The following is a 21,240-nucleotide window of genomic DNA, read 5'->3' on the forward strand; positions in this document are numbered from 1 at the left end:
CTTTGATGGTCCTGGACCAGTCTGGGATCTTGTCCAGGGTCGGTTTACCAGTGGAAGTTTAGGGTCCGACTCCCTTAATTCATCCTTTTTTTCCCGGCCCCTTTCGGGGCAATCAGATTCATCACCTTTCCCCTCCGGTAATGAGCTTTCCTCGGGCGCAGTAGGCACCGGGGGAATGTAAGGAGGGGGAAGGTTGTCCAGAGGTTCCCACTTTTTTTCTCCCGCTACCCTCAATTTAAAACATTTTGTTAAGGATCCTGGCCAGGGAACCCAACAAAATGCATACGCTGACTCTTCTTGATTCACCTTTGGTCTCGAATTTACATATATGTTTAATGCTTGTCTAACCCAATCCTCATCAGATCCAAATTTCGGCCACCAGATCGAGGAACCTTTAATAGGTTGTTTCGACCAAAGGAGACAATATTGGACCATCTTTTTCTTGTTTTTGTCTCGATATCTTTTACTATCCCAATTTTCAAACATTCTCCCCAAAGGGCTGTCAAGGGGAACTCCCAGGAATTGTCCTGAATTTTCAGACGAGCCCTTAGATTTTGATCCTCCCATTTTCCCACCTAGATCTGTTTATCGTTGCTGAGGACCCTCTCGTTCTGGACCCTACTCCCTTCTTCTCAGACGCCTCGTCGGAGGTACTGTCCCTCCTTCGGTTACCGCTGAGGTTTCCCTGGGGTTGACCCCTCTCTTCTCGGCACTTCGTCGGAGGTGCTGACCCTCCTTCGGTTACCGCCGAGGTTTCCCTGGGGTCTATCCTAGAGTCCCACAACAGGGTCCTCATGCCACGACAAAAGCTCTATACCTGATCTATTACGTTAGGTTTTTTTATCAAACAGGTGTATCCCGTTACACCTGTTACCCAATCCCCACACCACAATCGTAAGTCGTCACTTACCGGTGTCTTCCCGGGGATTGAACCGTCACCCTTCTCCTCTCCGTCTTGTCATGTCACCTTGTCCGGATACCACTCGCTCAAGCCGCCCGAAGCGACGAGCAAGGGACTAGGAGCCGCTGAACTCAGCGGGGTGCACCGCCTCCGATGTCCCTCTTCTCGCCTCCCCTCACGGCCGGAGTGTAGATCCCGGACGAAGCCCATTTGTCAGAAATAAAACTTCTCACACATGAGTCTCTTTAAAACTGATGACACGACAAGCATTATTTACAAGTCTGCAGAGTTGGACTCAACTGGCTTCTCACCAGTTAAGCCCCGATACATACAGTGCATTGATTTTTATGCCCTTATTGTTTGCCCTTCCCCTTCTTATTAATACTGTTTTAATTGGTTAGTATTGCAAAAGCATTCTAAGTATAACTGCATTTTTAATTATCACGTTCGTTACGTACGCTGCGAACTCTACATACACTAAATTCTGTTTCTCACCCTTCTTATCAATCTTTTGTCTCCAGCATGTCTCTCACTATGACCATGAAAAGATATGTTTAAAAAAACATATCCAGCTGAACCTTGTGTCCTTGGCTGCTAGTAAGCTCCCTGTCCGTTCTGGCTTCCCTTTTTATGATTAATCATCACATTTTAACTTAAGTCATTTTAACCTAAATTCTCTATATAACAATCCTCTCTCGATCCGTGCTGCTGTGTCCTCTCATAATGTTGTAAGGTCATTTTCCTTTTTTCCAACGACCAAGAGATCCATATTCAAACTTTCCTCCTATCACCTGCTTAAAACACCCCAGAAACAAGTCTGACGATCTTTGTGCACTTCTCACGCTTCAGATAAGGAAACTGTGCACATGACTCCTGATGTAAGATGAACAAGACCATTCGATGTGAAATTGGAGCTTGCGCGCTACTGTGAAGGGTGGAAAGAAGGACACAAACTCAAGAAATCAAAGTTAAAGATTGCTTTATTACACTGGCAGCTCTACTTCAATTCTCTCCCCACTGCTGTTGCTGGAGTGATGTCACAGTCGTGCCGGCCTCCAATTGGTCAGTGCTCCCACCTTTGTTGATTCCTGCAGTGCGGTTTTTCCTCTGCGACAAAAGTTGTTGGTCCCCGTGGACTCTGTGCGGTCACCAAGTTCGTCAACCATCTTGTGTACAGGGTGGCATCCCAGTTAGCATGAACCCCCACCTCCCCAGAAGTAGTGATTGGAGCGCTGTTCGCTGCTTTCGGTTGCCTATATCTGCGTCGTGGGGGCTGACTTGAGACCAGTTTGATAATGTCCAGATGTGCTGGCTTGAGGTGGTCGATGTTGAAAGTCTCTTGCTTCGCACCAATATCCAGCATATTTAACCGTGAAGTGTGGAATGAACGATACACACCCAAGAAGTCGAAGATGGGTTTGTTGAACTGGCAGCTCTGCTTATATACTCTCCCGCTGCTGACGACAGGTCTTTCGAGACTGCAGCACCGGCCTCGAAGTAGTGGGTGTTCCTGCCATTGCTCATTGCTTCCCGCCGTGCAGGATGTCACCTGGGATGAAGTTTGTTGGTTCTCACAGGGTCTGTTCAGTCACCGCGTTCATAAGCCATCTTGTGTAATGGGTTTCGTCCCGGTCGCAGGCCACTATAACCATATATTCTAGAAGCAGATGGACCCCATATTTACAAAGGGTGTGTTTAAATATTTAAATGAGGCTCTGACATTCCCTTTCTCCTTAAGGCCTCAGTTTATGAAAAGACATGTTGAAGTAATCGGTGCTCCTGTTTGGGGGTCCCTTGTCCTCATTTTTCTTTTTCTTTTAGCAAAGTGATGGAGGGGAATGGGGTGGTTTATGGGGGGATTTCTTTATTCTTTCTTTTAACTATGACACGTATTTGCGTTTGATTTGTGTTATTATTAATTGTGAAATGTTTGTGGATTTAATTTATAAATTATATTTTAAAAAAATATCAGAGGTCAATCCACAGGACCTAAAGTGGCCAAGAGCAACACTGGGGATACACTCCTGCCCCCCACCACCCCAAATATCAATGTGATCCACTACGATCATTGACTAAATCATCGAGGACCCCTTCACCCGGCCAACAGCATCATCCAGCTATTCCCGTCGGGAAAGAGATCTGGGAATTTCAGAGCCAGTACCTCCAGGCCCAAGAACAACTTCTCCCTCTGGGCAGGGAAAATGTGGAACAATAGTTGATGAGCTGCTCATACAAATACTCCTCGACTCTGCTACTTATTCAACAATATCAAGTAATTTTTCTGGACGTGCTGCACATGTATCATTTGTCTGTTGGTGTGAGGGCTTGGTTGTGTGTTGGCATGTGTTTACCCCAGAAACCCTATTTCTCAGGTCGTACTTGTGCTATCCAATGGTAATAAATTTGACCTTGTACTTTGGAGCGGGTGCAGAAGAGATGTCCTGGATCGGAGAATGTATCTCATGAAGCAAAGTTGACTGAGTAAGGCTTTTCTCTTGCCCGCCCCACCCCCCCACAAAATTGACTTTATTTACAAATTATTTACAAAGAGGAAGACCATTGCAAGTCTTTTCTCCTCCTCCTGTTGTATCCAGATATTCCCTTCACTGCACATTGCTGTATACGTCTCTGTTTACCTTCATTGCCACCACTTTGATACCGTGTGGTTACTGTCCCCCTCTGCTGTTAGAGGAGTTCCCCTTGGTCTCAGCCTCTCAGTGCCTGGTAATGGGAGGATTATGATCCATCCCCATAGTGCCTTCGTGTTGGCTGCGCCAACCCACTGTCCATCCCTCCGCATGACTCCTGCAGCCTGGAATGTGCCAGTCGACAGCGTTGCCGCCCTGACATCTCCACTTGCTGAAAGACCAACAGGTTTAACATACAACACGAGAGCACAGTACAAGCACTTCGGCCCTCGATGTTGTGCCGACCGATGTATTCCTACCAAAATAAAAATAACTAACCCCTCCCTCCCTTATAACCCTCCGTTCTTCTTTCATCCACGTGACTCAGAGCCTCTTAAATGCTCCTAAGGTTTCAGCCTTCACCACCACCCCAGTTCTAGGGCTCGTCCCATGTCCCTGACCTGGTACACATACACTGCATCCCCTCCCATTGTCACCCTCCTGCTCCCCTCACCTCGAGCCAGTAGTAAAGGTGGTTTCTGTTCCAACAGGTGTTGGGGACCTCAACCAGGGTGCAGATCCGGGAGATGAACCCCAAGTGCACCGAATTCAAGTTCCCACAGATCAAAGCACGTCCGTGGGCCAATGTAAGTGACCCGATGGTGAAGCAGAGCTCCAAGGGTGGTCTCCGTCCTCTGGGTCCATCCCCAATACTGTCCCCTGTCACCCACCAGGACCATCCCCAAAGCCCCCATTTCCCACCAGGCCTGTCCCCAACCCCCTCCCCTGTTGAGATCATCTCCAAAACCCTGTTCACCAGCGGGCCTGTCAACAAAGACCCTCTCCCCCACCGATCCCATCCCCAAAGCCTCTGTCCCCCTCTGGGCCCTTCCCCAATGCTCTGCCCATTTCTTGGACCATCCCCAGAGCTCCTGCCTCCCACCAGGGCCTTTAACAAGCCCCTGTCCCCCAACATGCGCAGCCCAAAGTCCCCATCCCCAAACCCCACCCCAATTGGCCCATCCTCCATCAGGTCTGTCCTCCCACCAAACCCTTTCTCTCACTGGGATCCTCTCCAATCGATCACCCATCCCCCTTCCCCACCTATAGGCCTTGGAATCTGAGCTGCTCCTGGGACCCCCAGACAGTGGAGATGTGGGGAGGGCAGTGTTCCATCTCCTTCCCGGTGGCAGCGTCCCATACCTTCACCAAGCTGGGGAATCCCCTGACCCTTGGCACAGGGATATCTGTCCCATCTGAGCCAGTCCTCTCTCTCCCCCGACCCTGGAGAATGTAGCCCAGTTCAGCTGGTTGCTACAGTAAACTCTGCCCTTCACCTCTTGCTCCAGGACTCCTGCTTCCATTGTCCTTCAACGAGCTTTGTGACCACAGCCAGGAGCTTCCCCCTCCTCGTTACCCTTGGCCCTGTGGGTGAGTGGAATTGGGGTATTAAAATTTGGGTGAGACCTGGGAAAGAGAGTGGTGATCATCCGGCCAGGGAGAGGCATTGGGGACAGAGTCACTGGGCAGGGGTCAGAGCATTAGGGAAACAAGGGCACTGGTATTGGAAGCAATCACAACTCATGGAAAGTAGGAGGAAGAATCCTGGGAATCATTGAGAGTGGTGAGGTTAGTGCCGCGGTTAGAACAATGCTGTCAAGAGGCCAGCAAGCCGAGTTTGAATTTGACACTGTCACTGGGGAGTTGTACATTATTCCTGTGTCTGCGTGGGTTTCCACCAGGTGCTCCTGGTCCTTCCACCATTTAAAATGTACTGGGGGTTGTAGGTCATTGGTGTAATTGAGTGGTTGTGGCTCATAGGCTGAAAGGGCCTGTTCCCGTGCTGCATGTGTCAATCTAAAATCTCCATCTAAAATGATAGTCCAGCCTGTCATGAATTTTATTAAGGATTCAACTCAAAAGTGTGATCCAGATAGACAACTCCGAAACAGTCCTTTCGGCCCTTCTTTTCTGCTGGCCAAGCTGCTTGGAAACAGTCCACATCCCTCTCAACCTTTTCATTCCACAGACCCATTCAACTCACATTACATTGTCAATCTCACGTCCTGTGGGAAGAAGTTATTTCCCTGCCTGTCAGCCTGATTTTGTTCCTCCATATCTCCTTCCTGATGGTACTGGGTCAAAGATGCTATGTGCTGGATGTCTGCGGGTCTATTTACAGGCCCCATCCCTGGACAATCAGAGGCTCCTTGTCTCGAAGTCCCATCCATGTGGCCTCTCCCTCATCAATCCCTCATCGGAACACAACTACCCCCTCCTTACCTACCTCTACCAGCCCTTAGTATCCTCATCACAGTTCCAGGCACCTGTTATGTTCACCTTTGATGACCTGCGCCTGCTCTAATTTGGACCCTGGCCTCACCTCTCTCTTTGGCTTGGCTTCGTGGACGAAGATTTATGGAGGGATATGTCCACGTCTGCTGCAGGCTCATTGGTGACTGACAAGTCTGATGCGGGACAGGCAGGCACGGTTGCAGCGGTTGCAAGGGAAAATTGGTTGGTTGGGGTTGGGTGTTGGGTTTTTCCTCCTTTGTCTTTTGTCAGTGAGGTGGGCTCTGCGGTCTTCTTCAAAGGAGGTTGCTGCCCGCCGAACTGTGACGTGCGAAGATGCACGGTTGGAGGCGCTATCAGCTCACTGGTGGTGGTCAATGTGGCAGGCACCAAGAGATTTCTTTAGGCAGTCCTTGTACCTCTTCTTTGGTGCACCTCTGTCTCGGTGACCAGTGGAGAGCTCACCATAGAACACGATCTTGGGAAGACGATGGTCCTCCATTCTGGAGATGTGTCCATTCCAGCACAGTTGGGTCTTCGGCAGCATGGATTCAATGCTTGCGGACTCTGCCAGCTCGAGTACTTCGATGTTGGTAATGAAGTCATTCCAATGAATGTTGAGGATGATGCGGAGACAGCGCTGATGGAAGCATTCTAGGAGCCGTAGGTGATGCCGGTAGAGGACCCATGATTCGGAGCCGAACAGGAGCGTGGTAATGACAACGGCTCTGTACTCACCGATCTTTGTGTGTTTCTTCAAGTGGTTGTTTTTCCAGACTCTTTTGTGTTGTCTTCCAAAGGCGCTATTTGCCTTGGCGAGTCTGTTGTCTGTCTCTTTGTCGATCCTTGCATCAGATGAAATGGTGCAGCCGAGATAGGTAAACTGGTTGACCGTTTTGAGTTTTGTGTGCCCGATGGAGATGTGGTGGGGCTGGTAGTCATGGTGGGGAGCTGGCTGATGGAGGACCTCAGTTTTCTTCAGGCTGGACTTCCAGGCCAAACATTTTGGCAGTTTCCGCAAAACAGGACATCATGCACTGGAGAGCTGGCTCTGAATGGGAAACAAAAGGGGCATCATCTGCAAAGAGTAGTTCACGGACAAATTCCTCTTGTGTCTTGGAGTGAGCTTGCAGGTGCCTCAGATTGAAGAGCCTGCAATCCGTGTGGTACAGGATGTAAACGGTCGACCTCACCTAAACCATTGGAATAACCTGCGCCTTCTACCCTCGAGAGCCCGAGGGAATCCGCACCCTCAGCAGTGTCCTGCTGGTGCACCATCGAATGCCCTCCATCCCCTTCCACGGGTTCCCTGCTGTTATCAGGCTCCTGGATGGACCCCACCCTGGCAAAACTACCCATATTTTCACTGATCCTTCTGTACCTCTACATTCCGTAAAGGGGTCAGGGTTGTGTTGTGGGACTGGTAGAGAACAAAGCACCAATATCAGGAGACAGGGAGCAGTGTAGAGTCCCCCAGCTCCAGGAGACAGGGACCAGCACAGAGACCCCCAGTTCTGGAAGACCGGCTGAGTTGTACACAAGTCTGGAAGTGGCTGGGCCCAGAAGTATACAATGCTATGTTCCAGGGTAAACTGGAACAAAAGCGAGGAATGCACTTTGGTAAATCAGTCCGCTGTCCTCTTCACAGTCAGATCTGACTACCTGAAGGTGTCGGGGAACTGGCTTGGAGAGGCCGAGGCATGCAACAAGAATTGGTCAGAGCCGATTGTAAAGGTTCACCAGAAATTGGGTCTGTGGGAATGACATTCCTTCGCAGTAATGGGGAAGAACCTGGTCATCAGGTGCAAGGTGCTCTCGGTACTGCTGCGTGTGATGCAGGCGTGGCCCATCCCACACACCTCTGCCCTGGCTATTACCAGAGCAGTTTCCCTCTTCATGTGGGGGTCCAAAATGGATGGAGTGGGAAGGAGGTCCATGTACGTCACCAGACTATGGTGTTATGAGCCCAAAGGACCCCAAAACCCAGCAGCAATAGACATTCACCAAGACAAGTCGTTATTTAAAAATAAGTTGTTTTATTTATCTTTTAATATTAAAACAGAATCAAACTTTAACTTATCTCTATTAACTTAACTAACCTTAATCGCCTTCTAATCTAAGCGCATGTGTATGATGTGTGTGTACATTTAAGAAAAGTTATTTGGTTCACAGTTCAATCTCACTTCTCATTCTTCCAAGTTCACTAGTTGTAGGCAATTCTGATACTGTGTAAGGAATTGAACATGTATAAAGTTCATCAGGCTTTGCCACTCAGGAAAGTTCTGTAGGCTTTGCAGAGAGAGATTTGTTGTTCCAGGATTTCCACAACTGAGCTACCACCATTAGTCAGCTCAATGTGTCGCTGATAAAACTTGGCCCATCAGGGTTCTCCAGATAATAACCTCTTTCTTTCATGCTAGCACTGTGTTCCTTCCTGTTCCACTTATTCTGAGAGAAACATCAGACAGATAGCGCTTCCAGCCATCTGCCACTCTGGTTCATACAATCTTCTCCTGGCTTGCACTGTTTAGCTGCTTTCAGTGCCACACACACTCTGGATGAGAAAGCTTGTTTCAGCCCTTTCTCTCTCTCTCTCTCACTCCAATTGAGACAACTAGAAAGCCCTTGTGACTCTCTCACTTGCAAACCCCCCCCCCCCACCCACCTCTTCAGCAAACAACAGAAGTTATCCTTCTTGGTCAAGCTGTTGTCTTAGCTAAACAAAACCCTGGGGTGACCTTTCTGTCGGCATTTTGTAGATATTCAACCAGCCAGCCTGTCTCCAAACCAAAACAATGGTCTAGTTATTTCATGACCTCATTTCAATTAGCAGCTACTTGTGAAATGTGCATAGCATTCTCCATCGTTTCTGTGATGTAACTGAATATGAATTCTTCAGTATTTCAAATAAGATCTGTTTTAAAATGTGTGTATGTATTTAACCTACTCTAATTTTACCAGATTCTCCCAAATATATATTCCATTACAATGGGGTTAAGGGTGTAACCAACGTGGCCCTCATCGTGTGAGGCTGCATCAGGCTGAGTATGGAAACTAAGTACAAGGGCACAAAGTGCCTCTATGAACCAAGGATCTCCCTGTCTCAGGTGTTCTGAAGGATTGGCGCAATGTCCCAGTCAGCTGGACTTTGGCACATTACCTTTGTGGAAAAGTTTTCATAGACAAAATTTTTGACAACAAAGCCATCAGATAGTGGTCAGCACAGAATTCCTGCTGACACAGAGAGGCCAGGACTTGATGAATACTGCAGGGTGGTCCCCTGAGCAGAGAATCCAGAGACAGATATCTAGTCCTCCCTCTGGTTAGCGAGAGTGAGGCCATCACGGACAAGGAGTGTGGCCTGAAGGACCAGGTCAAGGAACTTGAGCTGCAGCTCGATGACCTTACTCTGGTTAGGTAGAAAGAGGCTATCATAGACGAGAGCTACAGGCAGATAGTCGCACATGGGCCCATGGGACGAGGTGCAGTGGGTTACCGTTAGGAGGAGGAAAGGGAGGCATCAGGTTCATGTGCAAGCACCCGAGTCTGTAATCTTCAGAAATCAGTACTCCACCTTGAATACTGCGGAGGGGGATAGTCAGACTATGATGGGCAGAGGTGTGGTGTCAAACTCTGTAGGGATAAAAGGAAAAGGGCGATAGTGATACGGTGAGGGTTAGTAGGATAAGGAAAGAGACAAGTTTAAATAATTTGAGGGCGGAAAAACAGGAAGTCGTAAACAGATGTTGCAGTGAAAATTGTGAGAATGGTAGAGAGGAGGATTTGCAGAAGGTAGGATGTAGGAGATCCCTGAGTTGTATTTATTTTAATGTGAGGAGTGTAGTAAAGAAGCTGGATGAGCTAAAGGAGTGGATTGACATGTGGCATTATGATGTTGTGGCCATTAGCGAGACGTGGTTGAAAGATGGTTGTGACTGGCAGTTGAATGTTCCACGATTTCGCTGCTTGAGATGTGACAAGAGTTGGTGGTTCAAGAGGGGGAGGTGTGGCATTACATGTCAGGGAGGATATTACAGCAGTGCTGAGGCAAGATAGACTGGAGGGCTCGTCAAGAGAAGCAGTGTGGGTAGAGCTGAAAAACAAGAAGGTTGAGGTTACTATTTTGGTATATTATAGGTCTCCAAATGGGGAAAGTGAACAAGGAGAGTAAATGTGCAAGGAAATAGGTGAGATATGCAAGTGAAATAGGGTGGTGTTGGTTGGGGATTTCAATTTTCCAAACATCAATTGGGAAACGCAGTCAGTAAAAGGGCAGGATAGCTTAGTATTTATGCATTGTGTTCAGGATTGCTTTTTGCAGCAATATGTTGAGACGCCAACTAGAGGGGGAGCAGTGTTCGATCTGTTGTTTGGGAATGCAATGGGGCAGGTGACAGAGGTGAGCATTAGCGAGAACTTCGGATCCAGTGATCATGGGTCCATTAGTTTTATCTTAATGATGGAAAGGAATAGGTCGGGTCCGAGGTTGAAGTTCTTCGAGTGGAGGAAGGCCAGATTTGGAGAAATGTGGAGGGATTTGCAGAGAGTTGTGTGGGCTGAACTTTTTCCTGGAGAGGATGTAGAGAAAATTTGGGGGGCATTTAGTGGTTTTTCAGATATGGGAACAGTAAAAGGAGGGTTAAACATAGAATAGGTCCACTGGATGATGGGACTAGTGAACTATTTCAGGAACCGTATGAGATGGGAGAAATATTGAACAAATTTTTCTCGTCTGTATTCACGAGGGAAACGGACATTGGGCTATACAAGATCAGAGAGGCAAAGGGCTTAATTATGGAAAGGATAAGGATTAGTAAAGCGAGAGTTTTGGAGCATCTAGGGTCAATTAAGGTGGATGTCTCATGGTCCTGATGGGACTTTTCGCAGGACTTTAAGGGAGGTCAGGGAACAAATAGTTGGGCCACTGACATGATTTATCAAAGATCACTGGAGGAAGGTGTGGTGCCGCGGGATTGGAGGGTTGCAAATGTAGTTCTGTTGTTCAAAAAAGGCAGTAGGTGTAGGCCAAGTAATTATCGGCCAGTAAGTTTGACTTCCGAGTGGGGAAGATTATAGATGGTATACTTCGAGATAGTATGTACAAATATCTGGATAGGCAGGGATTGATTGGGGACACCCAGCATGGGTTAGTGAAGGGAAAATCATGTTTGATGAATCTTGTTGATGTTTTAAAGAGGTGATAAGAAAAGTGGATGAAGGTAGGGCGGTTGACGAGATCTATTTAAATTTTAGTAAAGCTTTTGATAAGGTACTGCATGTAAGGTTAGTTAGGAAGGTTCAGTCGCTAGGGATTAATAGATAGTGAGATAGGTTCAGAGGTGGCTGGGAGATGGAAAGCAGCGAGTCATGGTGGACAACTATCTGTTAGGATGGAAGCCTGTGACTAGCGGGGTGGCTCAGGGATCAGTGTTGGGTTCCCTGTTTATCATTTATATTCATGATTTTGTTGAGGAGGTGCTTAATTGGGAAAGCAAATATGCAGATGATACGAAAATAGGGGGAGTGGTGGATGGTGAGGAAGGTTCTCTTGGATTATAGGATTTGGTTTGTTTGGAAAAGTTGACAGATGGAATTTAACGTTGACAAGTGTGAGGTGCTGCATTCCAGAAAAAAATATTCAAAATAGGACAAATACAGTTAAGGGGAGGGTGTCGAGGAATGGAGAGGAACAGAGGGATCTTGGAGTTATGGTACCGAGTTCACTGAAGGTGGATTCCCATGTAGACAGGGTGGTTAAGAAGGCATATGGTCAGCTGTCCTTCATAAACCATAGTGAAGAGTGTAGGAGCTGGGAGGACATTCTGCAGCTGTTTAAGGCATTGGTGAGGCCAGGTTTGGAGTACTGTGCTCAATTCTAGTCTCCAAACTATAGGAAGGATATAGATAAGCTGGAGAGGGTGCAGAGAAGATTTACAAGGATGTTGCCTAGCTTACAGCATCTGGATTACAGGGAGAGATTAAGGAGACTGGGACTTTATTCATTGGAATGTCGACGACTGAGAGGCGACTTGATGGAGCTATTTAAAATTATGAAAGGAATAGATAGAATAGACATAAACAAAATCATTCCCCTGAGAAAAAGGGAAGGTTGGAACAAGAGGCCATGAGTTAAGGGTAAGAAGGCAAAACTTTAGGAGAAGTATTAGAGGATGCTTCTTCACTCAGATTCTGGTTGCTGAATGGAATGTTCTTCCGAATGAGATAGTTGCAGCAGGGTCCCTTCTGTCATTTAAGAGAAGGTTGGATGTGTACATGGAGGTGAGGGGGTTGGAGGGATATTGGCGGAGAGTGGGAGGATTGAGCTAGTGGATTTGTTCTGGTGAACCGGTGTGGACTTGAAAAGCTGACATGGCCTGTTTCCGCTCTGTCAATGGTTATATGGTGACACAGTTTTGCATTTCAATGTCCCATCCCTCGTTACAAAACTCTCTGCTCTCCACGTTAGTGTTGCACATTTCTTCACTGCTGCTATGGCTGGACTCAGAAAGTTTATTTGATATTTTTCCAACTTCAGTTTTGTATCTGCTTCATAAATATGACCAAGCACATATATTCTCGCGTCCTTTTGTATTTTTATCTTCATAATTTGTCCTAATAATATATTGTAATCCTTCCAAACATCTTCCACTTTTACACAGGTCCAAACCAAAATGGAAAAAAAAGTCCCGATCACCTGATTACATTGAAAACATTTCTCGGAATAATTGGAGATAAGTCCATTTAATTTATATGAAGTATAGCAGAATTGATGTGGAGAATTGTATTTTATATCTGGCATTAATCATATTTGTAACACTCTTGACACAATCTTGACCCTATTTCTTCTTGAATTTTTATATTTCAATCTTCCTTCCACCTTTGTTTCGATTTATATTAATCCTTTCCCCCATATTATATTTGATGTTTATAAAATCTCCTTCCCACATCTGAAACACATTTCTGATACTTAGGTCATTTTTCTGGGGTAAGATAGAATTGGTGTAAAATATTAGACTGAACCAGTCCATATCCTGCTTTTCTAATTGATGTTGTGCTGTCCTTACACCAATCTGACCAGCTTCTTTCTGAAATTGTCACATCCAAGTCCGACTCCCATCTTTCTCCTGACCTCTGCTATCCTGGTTTTGAATTTTCATTGATAAATTTAGGTGTTTTCCCCATCCAGACTCTTTGTTCCATTTCACTAATTTTAGGTGGGGTCAACGTTGGTCCCTATCTTTCTCTTAAGAATGATCTAAGTGGGAGAAAATAGAAGAAGGTCCCACTAGCCACTCCGTATTTGTGCTTAATTGTTTGAAGAATTTCTTCCATGTAGCAGTCTTCAAAATATCTTATACTCTGTCATAACACAAATTTAATATTCTATTGCCTCTGTTCATATTTTGACACACTGGTACTTTTCTTGAGATCCCTACAATTTTCCCTAAACATACATTAATTTCTTGCCACGTTCTGATCAGATCTATCTGTCTTTTTTTCTTGTGATTTGACTCTCCATTTATTGACAAAATACTTTGCTTCCCCTCCTCCATTGTTGTCGGGTCCATGTGGGTCCCACAGTTTAAGAACCAGACCAAAGCGGAGGTACAAAGCACACTTTTATTTTGGGGATGGAAACAGGACAACAGGGTCGATATGTTAGGCAAACTTCTACACACAGAGTACGCAGGGAGCCTGGGGGAAATTACATGAATGTACACATTCAACATTCAGGATCAAGGTGATATTGTGAGTTCCCTCCCCTACTTAACCTCGAGACTCACCCCAACCCAGTGTGGAAGGTGCTACCTACTAGCCACGAGGAGTTAAAAGAGGCAGAACAAAGGGGGACATGGTCCTTTATAGTTCTGCGGGCCATGCTGGGAGGGCAAATCACTCAGGGAAGGCTGGGCCCCATTGAATGCTGTGGCCAATGCTCGAAGCCAAGTGCAGGGGCTTGGCAGGGGTCAGTCGAGGTGATTCACATGGGCCAATTGGGTGAAGGTCAGGTGTGAGTCTGGCATGGATGTCTGGACTGCAGCTCCTGGTGATTGAGTTTGGCCAGTTGGGTGAAGGTCATGGTTGAGTCTAGCCGGGCTGCCTGGACTGCAGCTCCTGGTGATTTAGGTGGACCAATCGCAAGGGTCACCTTGATGGCTTGGAGTGAGTCTTTGACCTTGATTGGCAGGTAATGTATCCACCAAACTGGAGCAAAGCAGCGCCACCAGGTGGTGGACACTGCCACTCCATGACAATCCACCCCTTCGGAAGACACACTGCTTGCCAATAAAGTGCGACAGGTAATAAGAAGGTCTTATTATATGCCGATGTGCATGTAAATTGTCCATCTCATCATGGAATAACTATAGCAATGATAACAAAAATAATTGCAGTCCCCAAGTGAATGATAGTCACCCAAATGCCACCCGTGGAGCCATATGGCCCCCAGGGTCCCCATGAGGTGGTGATGCTTGTGGATCTGGTCCCTGGATTTTTGAATTTTGGCCACTGAGTCCCGAATGTGGTCAGCCCGATGGGTGATGTTAGAGGATTCCTTGGGAATGTAGGTGCAGCCCTCCTGGCCAATGACAGTACAGCCACCAGCAGGTAGTCCAGGGCCATCCGATTTGGCATTGTCACCATAGGTCTCTTCTCCAGCTCCACAACTGTCCAGGTCAGGGTGTCCTTTGTATGGTGCAGGAACACTGCTGTCTCATTGGCCAACATCTCCAGGAGGGTGGTCATCTGGGTCACTTCATTGGAGAGCCATGCAGTGCCATATCTGGGGAAGGCGATCATCCAGAACCATTCGCCTGCAGTAAAAGCTCTCTTGTTGCAGTGGTCACCAAAGGCTGGGTGCTCCCCTATGTCATCAAAAGAGTAGATGTAGGCCACCACGAATGTGGAGAAATGGCAGCCCTACCAGGTGACAGGAAGCCAGGAGTAGGCACGGTGGCCACCTTCCCAGTGGGTGCCATTCAAGGTCCAGGGGCCCCCCAGCTTGGTGACACCAATGGAGTGCGGAGCCCGGGTACCCTCTGTGCCGGTCGTCACTGTTGCCGACTGGGAGGGTGGAGGTGTGTCTGTGGGGGAGTCTGCACCAACACTTCTTTGGTCTATGGATGAGTTGTGGGATGATGCAGAGTGTCGGGACTCGAGTGGTGGTCCACTTTTAGGCAGAAAAATACCAGTTCCTGAAGCATCCACCCCATTGGGAGTCGGTGGAAGGGATAGTGTTAAGCAGAGATACCAGGGGTGGTGAGCTGCCATTAGGTCCACCCCATACAGTTAACCCAAACCCACTGGAGCAAAGAGTCTCGGTAGGCAGTTCATCTGAGAGTCGTCCAGTTGGTTGGGGGTGAGTGGTAATGCTTGTTTGGTGTGTGCTGGAGTTTGGACACAGATCCAGCAGTCCGATCTGTTCGTGGTGGTGGTGAAATCATAGGTTATGGAGAGGAACGTGATCAGCAATCTGACATTGCAAATGGTTGCCGCTAGCAGCAAGGGTAGAAGCAGGCATTGCATGTTCCTGTGGGGTGGAAAAAAAAACTCATTGTCCCTTTGTGAGATGGTGGGTGTGGAGACAGGAGAGGTTGGTTAGGCCCAGAATTGCGAACCACTGGGAATCTCCAGCACTGAAAGCAACAATCTCCCCCCTTTTGGGGTGGACTTCATGGCTGTTGTACCCATACTCTCCCCAAGTCTTCAGTCTCGGGGGATTTGGGGGGATCTGTTTCCGGGGATGTGAGTGTTAAAGGTGGTGAGATATGCGGATGTCTCCTTGGCCGGTGGGGCGTGTGTTAAAGTGATTCACAGCCTGTTGCAGCTCCGTCAGCCACCCCCCCTCACTTTGATGTGTGCAAGGGGGTCAGAGTGCAGATGCTCTCCGTGAACTGACCTTTCATCCTTTCAACTGACCCGGATGCCTGGGGGAGATAGGGGATGTGGAGCAGCCAGGATATCTCCACCTCAGCAGCCCATTCTTGGGCTTTAGACCCCGAAAAGTGTGAGCCCGGATTGGATCGGCACCTCCGACAGGATTCCGTAAATGGAGGACAGGGGCTGTAATCCTTTAATGGTGTTATTGTGGTTGGCTTTCTCACAGGACACTGCCACCAGTGCAGCAGAATACGTATTCACCATGGTCAGGATATACTAGGTATTTTTTTAATCTTGGTGAGGGAGGAGTCCAATATCATTGATCTGCCATACACGACCAGCTCCCATGCCACAGCAAATTTGTCCCGGAGGCCCAGTTGGCCTTCCTCTTGACTTTACCTGCTGACAGATGGGGAAGTCAAGCACGTTGGTTTTGAACTGATTCCGGGTGAGGGCGACCCTGAACTGTTCTGCCCATTGTCATGTGCTGTCAGCCCATCGGTGGCTGATTTTGCAGTGAGCCCACACAGCCAGATACAAGCCTGGATCACAGGCAGCTCGAGCCGCTGGAAAGGGGGTAATCAATACCGGAAGGCAGCGGCTCTCTACTCTACCATGGGGAACGTCATCATCAAAGAGGGAGAGGGGGGCTCCAGCCAACTTGCTGAACTGGCAGCAATGGCATTCACACTTCAGGACACCACTGGGCCCATTAACATCCACCCCGATTCATGGGCAGTGGCCAATGGCATGGTGGTCTGTATGGCCCAATGGCATGAGACAGGGTGAGAAATCCACGATGCCCCCTTTGGGGACAGCACCACGGGCAGTTGCTCTGGGACCAAGCCCCCACAGAGAGATCACAGTTCACCACGTAGACATCCAGACCTGCAACACCATAGAGGAGGCTGCGCACAATGTGGCCTTGGCCAAAGTTGCTCAAAGATGCACTGACTCCACCTCCCCACCAGACACTGACAATGGGGCACTGGCTGCCTGGGCTCACCGCAAAAGCAGCCATCTAGGGGTTTACAGCACATGATGATGGACAGAACAGTTCAGGGTCGCCCTCACCCTGAATCAGTCCAAAATCGACGTGCTCGACTTCCTGTGAGAAAGCCGACCAGAATAACACCATTAAAGGATTACAGCCCCTGTCCTCCATTTACGGAATCCTGTTGGAGGAGCGATTCAATCCTGGCTCACACTTTTCGGGGTCTAAAGCCCAAGACTGGGCTGCTGAGGTGGGGATATCCTGGCTGCTCCACATCCCCTATCACCCCCAGGCATCCTGGTTGGTTGAAAGGATGAAAGGCCAGTTCACAGAGAGCATCTGCACTCTGACCCACTCGCACACATCAAGGTGGGTCGGTGGGGGGTGGAGCTGACGGTGCTGCAACAGGCTGTGGATCACTTTAACCCACGCCCCACCAGCCAAGGAGACAACCCCATATCTCACCACATTCAACACTCCCATCCATGGAACCAGAGCCCCCAAAAACCCCTGAGAGTGAGGTATTGGGGAGAGTTGGAGGAGATTGTCACGTTCAGTCCAGTATATTCCCAGTAGTTCGCAATTCTGGGCCAAAGCAAACTCTCCTGTCTCCACACCCACCATCTCACAAAGGGACAATGAATTTTTTTTCAACCCCACAGGACATGCAAGCACTGCTTCTACCCTTGCTGCTAGCGGCAACCATTGGCAATGTCAGATCGGTGATCACGTTCCTCTGCATTACCTATGATTTCATCACCACCACGAATAGTTCAGACTGCAGGGTCTGTGTCCAAACTCCAGCACACACCAATCAAGCATTACCACTCAACCCCAACCAACTAGACGACTCTCAGATGAACTGCCTACCGAGACTCTTTGCTTCAGTGGGTTTGGGTTAACTCAACACTATTCCTTCCACTGACTCCCGATGGGGTGGATGCTTCAGGAACCAGTATTTGCCTGCCTAAAATTGGACCACCACTCGAGTCCCGACACTCTGCATCATCCCACAGCTCCTCCATAGACCAAAGAAGTGTTGGTTAAGACTCCCCCAAAGACACACCTCCACCCTCCCAGACGGCAGCTGTGACGGCTAGCACACAATGTAACCGGCCTCCGCATCACCACCTCTGTTGGTGTCAGCAAGGTGGGGGGCCCCTGGACCATAAATGGGACCCACTGGGTAGGTGGCCACCATATCTACTCCTAGCTTACTGCCACCTGGTAGGGCTGCCATTTCCCCACATTCAAGGTGCCCTACATCCACTCTCTTGATGACCTATGGGAGCACCCAGCCTTTTAGCGACCACTGCAACGTGCCCTTACTGCAGGCGAATTATTCTGGATGATCGCCTTCCTCAGATATGGCACCGCATGGCTCTCCAACGAAGTGACCCAGATGACCACCCTCCTAGAGATGTTGGCCAACGAGACAGCAGTGTCCCTGCACCATACACAGGACACCCTGACCTGGACAGTTGTGGAGCTGAAGGAGAGAGTTATGGTGGAAATGCCAAATCAGATAGCCCTGGACTACCTGCTGGCGGCTGTGCTGTCATTGGCCAGGAGTGCTGCACCTACATTCCCAAGGAATCCTTTAACATCACCCACCTGACTGACCACATTCGGGACTCAATGGCCAAAATTCAAAAATCCAGGGACCAGCATCACCACCTCATGGGGATCCTGGGGGCCATTTGGCTCCATGAGGGGCATTTGGGTGACTATCATTCACTGGGGGATTGCACTTATTTTTGTTATCATTGCTATAGTTATTCCATGATGTGATTGTCAATTTATATGCACCCTTGCATTGCCCCATTAAATCTTCTTATTACCTGTCGCACTTTATTGGCAATCAGCATGTCTTCCGAAGGGGTGGATTGTCAATGGAGAGGCAGTATCCACCACCTGGAGGCGCTGCTGTGCTCCAGTTCAGTGGACACATTACCTGCCAATCAAGGCCAAAGACTCACTCCAAGCCATCAAGGTGACCCTTGCGATTGGCCCACGTAAATCACCAGGAACTGCTGTCCAGGCATCCTGGCCAGACTCACGCCTGACCTTCACCCAATTGGCCCAGGTGAATTATCTCAACTGACCCCTGCTGAGCCCCTGCACTTGGCTTCGAGCATTGGCCACAGCAGTCAACGGGGCCCAGCCTGCCCCGAGAGATTGGCCCTCCCAGCACGGCCCGCAGAACTTTAAAGGACCATGTCCCCCTTTCTTCTTTCTCTTTCGACTCCCTCATGGCTAGTAAGTAGCACCTTTCACACTGGGTTGGGGTGAGTCTCGAGGTCAGCTAGGAAGAGCCATGTCCATACCGGTCAAGGGGTGGGAGCTCACAGTATCACCTTGATCCTGAATGTTGAATGTGTGCGTTCATGTAATTTCCCCCAGGCTCTGATGGTTTCTCCCTCCTAATTAGAAGTGTATATTTACTCCCTGCGTATTCTGTGTGTGGAGGTTTTCTTGACACATCGACCCTGTTGTCCTGTTTCCATCCCCAAAATAAAAGTGTGCTTTGTACCTCCGCTTTTGTCTGATTCTTAACCTTTGTGACCCACACGAACCCGACAACAATGGAGGAGGGGAAGCAAAGTATTTTATCAGTAAATGGAGAGTCAAATTACTAGAAAAAAAACAGATAGATCTGATCAGAATGTGGCAAGAAATTAATGTATGTTTAGGGAAAAAAGGTAGGGATCTCAAGAAAAGCACCAGTGTGTAAATATGTGTTATTGCCTATGAACAGAGGGAATAGAATATTCAGTTTTTGGGAAGGAGATTTTATAGACATCAAATATAATATGGGGAAAAGAATTTATATAAATCAAAACAAAGGTGGAAAGAAGATTGAAATATACAAATTCAAGAAGAAATAGGGTCAAGATTGTGTCAAGAATGTTACAAATATGATTTATGTCAGTTATAAAATTACAATTGTCTACATCAATTCTGTTATACTCCATATAAATTAAATGGACTTATCTCCAATTATTCCGAGAAATGTTTTCAATGTAATCAGGTGATCGGAACTTTTTTTTTCCATTCGGTTTGGACCTGTGTAAAAGTGGAAGAATTTGGGAAGGATTTCAGTATATTATTAGGACAAATTCTGAAGATAAAAATACGAATCATATTTATGAAGCAGATACAAAAATGAATTTGGAAAAATTTCAAACAGCCATAGCAGCAGTGAAGAAATGTGCAGCACTAACGTGGAGAGCAGAGAGTTTTGTAACAAGGGACGGGACATTGAAATGCAAAACTGTGTCACCATGTAACCACATAACCATTTACAGAGCGGAAACAGGCCATGTCAGCCTTTCGAGTTATCACCGGTTCACGAGAACAAATCCACTAGCTCAATCCTCCCACTCTCCGCCAATATTCCTCCAACCCCCTCACCTCCATGCACACATCCAACCATCTCTTAAATGACAGAAGGGACCCTGCTGCAACTATCTCATTCGGAAGAACATTTCATTCTGCCACCACTCCCTGAATGAAGAAGCATCCTCTAATATTTCTCCTAACGTTTTGCCCTCTTACCCTTAACTCATGGCCTCTTGTTCCAAACTTCCCTGCCCTCGGAGGAATGATTTTGTTTATGTCTAGTCTATCTATTCCTTTCATAATTTTAAATACCTCCATCAAGTCCCCTCTCAGTCATCGACATTCCAATGAATAAAGTCCCAGTCTCCTTAATCTCTCCCTCTCATCCAGATGCTGTAAGCCAGGCAACATTCTTGTAAATCTTCTCTGCACCATCTCCACCTTATCTATATCCTTCGTATAATTTGGAAACTAGAACTGAGCACAAAACTCAAAACCTGGCCTCACCAATGCCTTAAAGAGCTGCAGCATCACCTTCCAGCTCCTACACTCTATGCTATGATTTATGAAGGCCAGCAGACCATATGCCTTCTTAACCACCCTGTCTACATGGGAATCCACCTTCAGTGAACTCTGTACCATAACTCCAAGATCCCTCTGTTCCTCCTCATTCCTCGTCACCCTCCCCTTAACTGCATAGGTCATATTTTGATTATTTTTTCCGGAATGCAGCACCTCACACTTGTCAACATTAAATTCCATCAGTCCACTTTTCTAAACAAACCAAATCCTGTAATCCAAGAAAACCTTCCTCACCATCCACCACTTCCCCAATTTTTGTATCGTCTGCATATTTGCTTACCCTGTTAACCACCCCCTGAACCAAATCATGAATATAAATGATAAAGAACAGGGTATCCAACACCGATCCCTGAGGCACACCACTTGTCACAGGCTTCCATCCTAACAGACAGTTGTCCACCATGACTGTCTGCTGTCTATCTCCCAGCAACCTCTGAACCCATCTCACTATCTATTAATCCCTAGTGATGAACCTTCCTAACTAACGTTACATGCAGTACCTTATCAAAAGCCTTTACTAAAATTTAAATAGATCTCGTCAACCGTCCTACCTTCATCTACTTTTCTCCTCACCTCTTCAAAAAACTCAACAAGATTCATCAAACATGATTCTCCCTTCACTA

General features: G+C 47.6%; 1 protein-coding gene across 3 annotated transcripts in view; it reads left to right on the plus strand.

Annotated features, from left to right (window-relative positions):
- Positions 1–1,785: 1,785 nt before the first annotated feature.
- LOC138750189 (glycogen synthase kinase-3 alpha-like) overlaps positions 1,786–21,240 on the plus strand; it is a 37,434-nt gene continuing 17,979 nt past the window's right edge. For 2 of the 3 annotated variants that reach the window (XR_011349141.1, XM_069912334.1), the window contains exons 1-2: positions 1,786–3,173; positions 4,080–4,175. Coding sequence is in view for 2 of the 3 variants with exons in the window: in XM_069912334.1 (XP_069768435.1) it covers positions 3,120–3,173; positions 4,080–4,175 (150 nt within the window). In the remaining variant the exon portion in view is untranslated. Of the gene's footprint in view, positions 3,174–4,079; positions 4,176–4,877; positions 4,960–21,240 lie in introns of all 3 variants that reach the window. The other variant, XM_069912333.1, reaches the window with a different exon arrangement.

This window comes from Narcine bancroftii, unplaced genomic scaffold (assembly GCF_036971445.1).
Source record: "Narcine bancroftii isolate sNarBan1 unplaced genomic scaffold, sNarBan1.hap1 Scaffold_104, whole genome shotgun sequence".
In the NCBI taxonomy this organism is placed as follows: Eukaryota; Metazoa; Chordata; class Chondrichthyes; order Torpediniformes; family Narcinidae; genus Narcine; species Narcine bancroftii.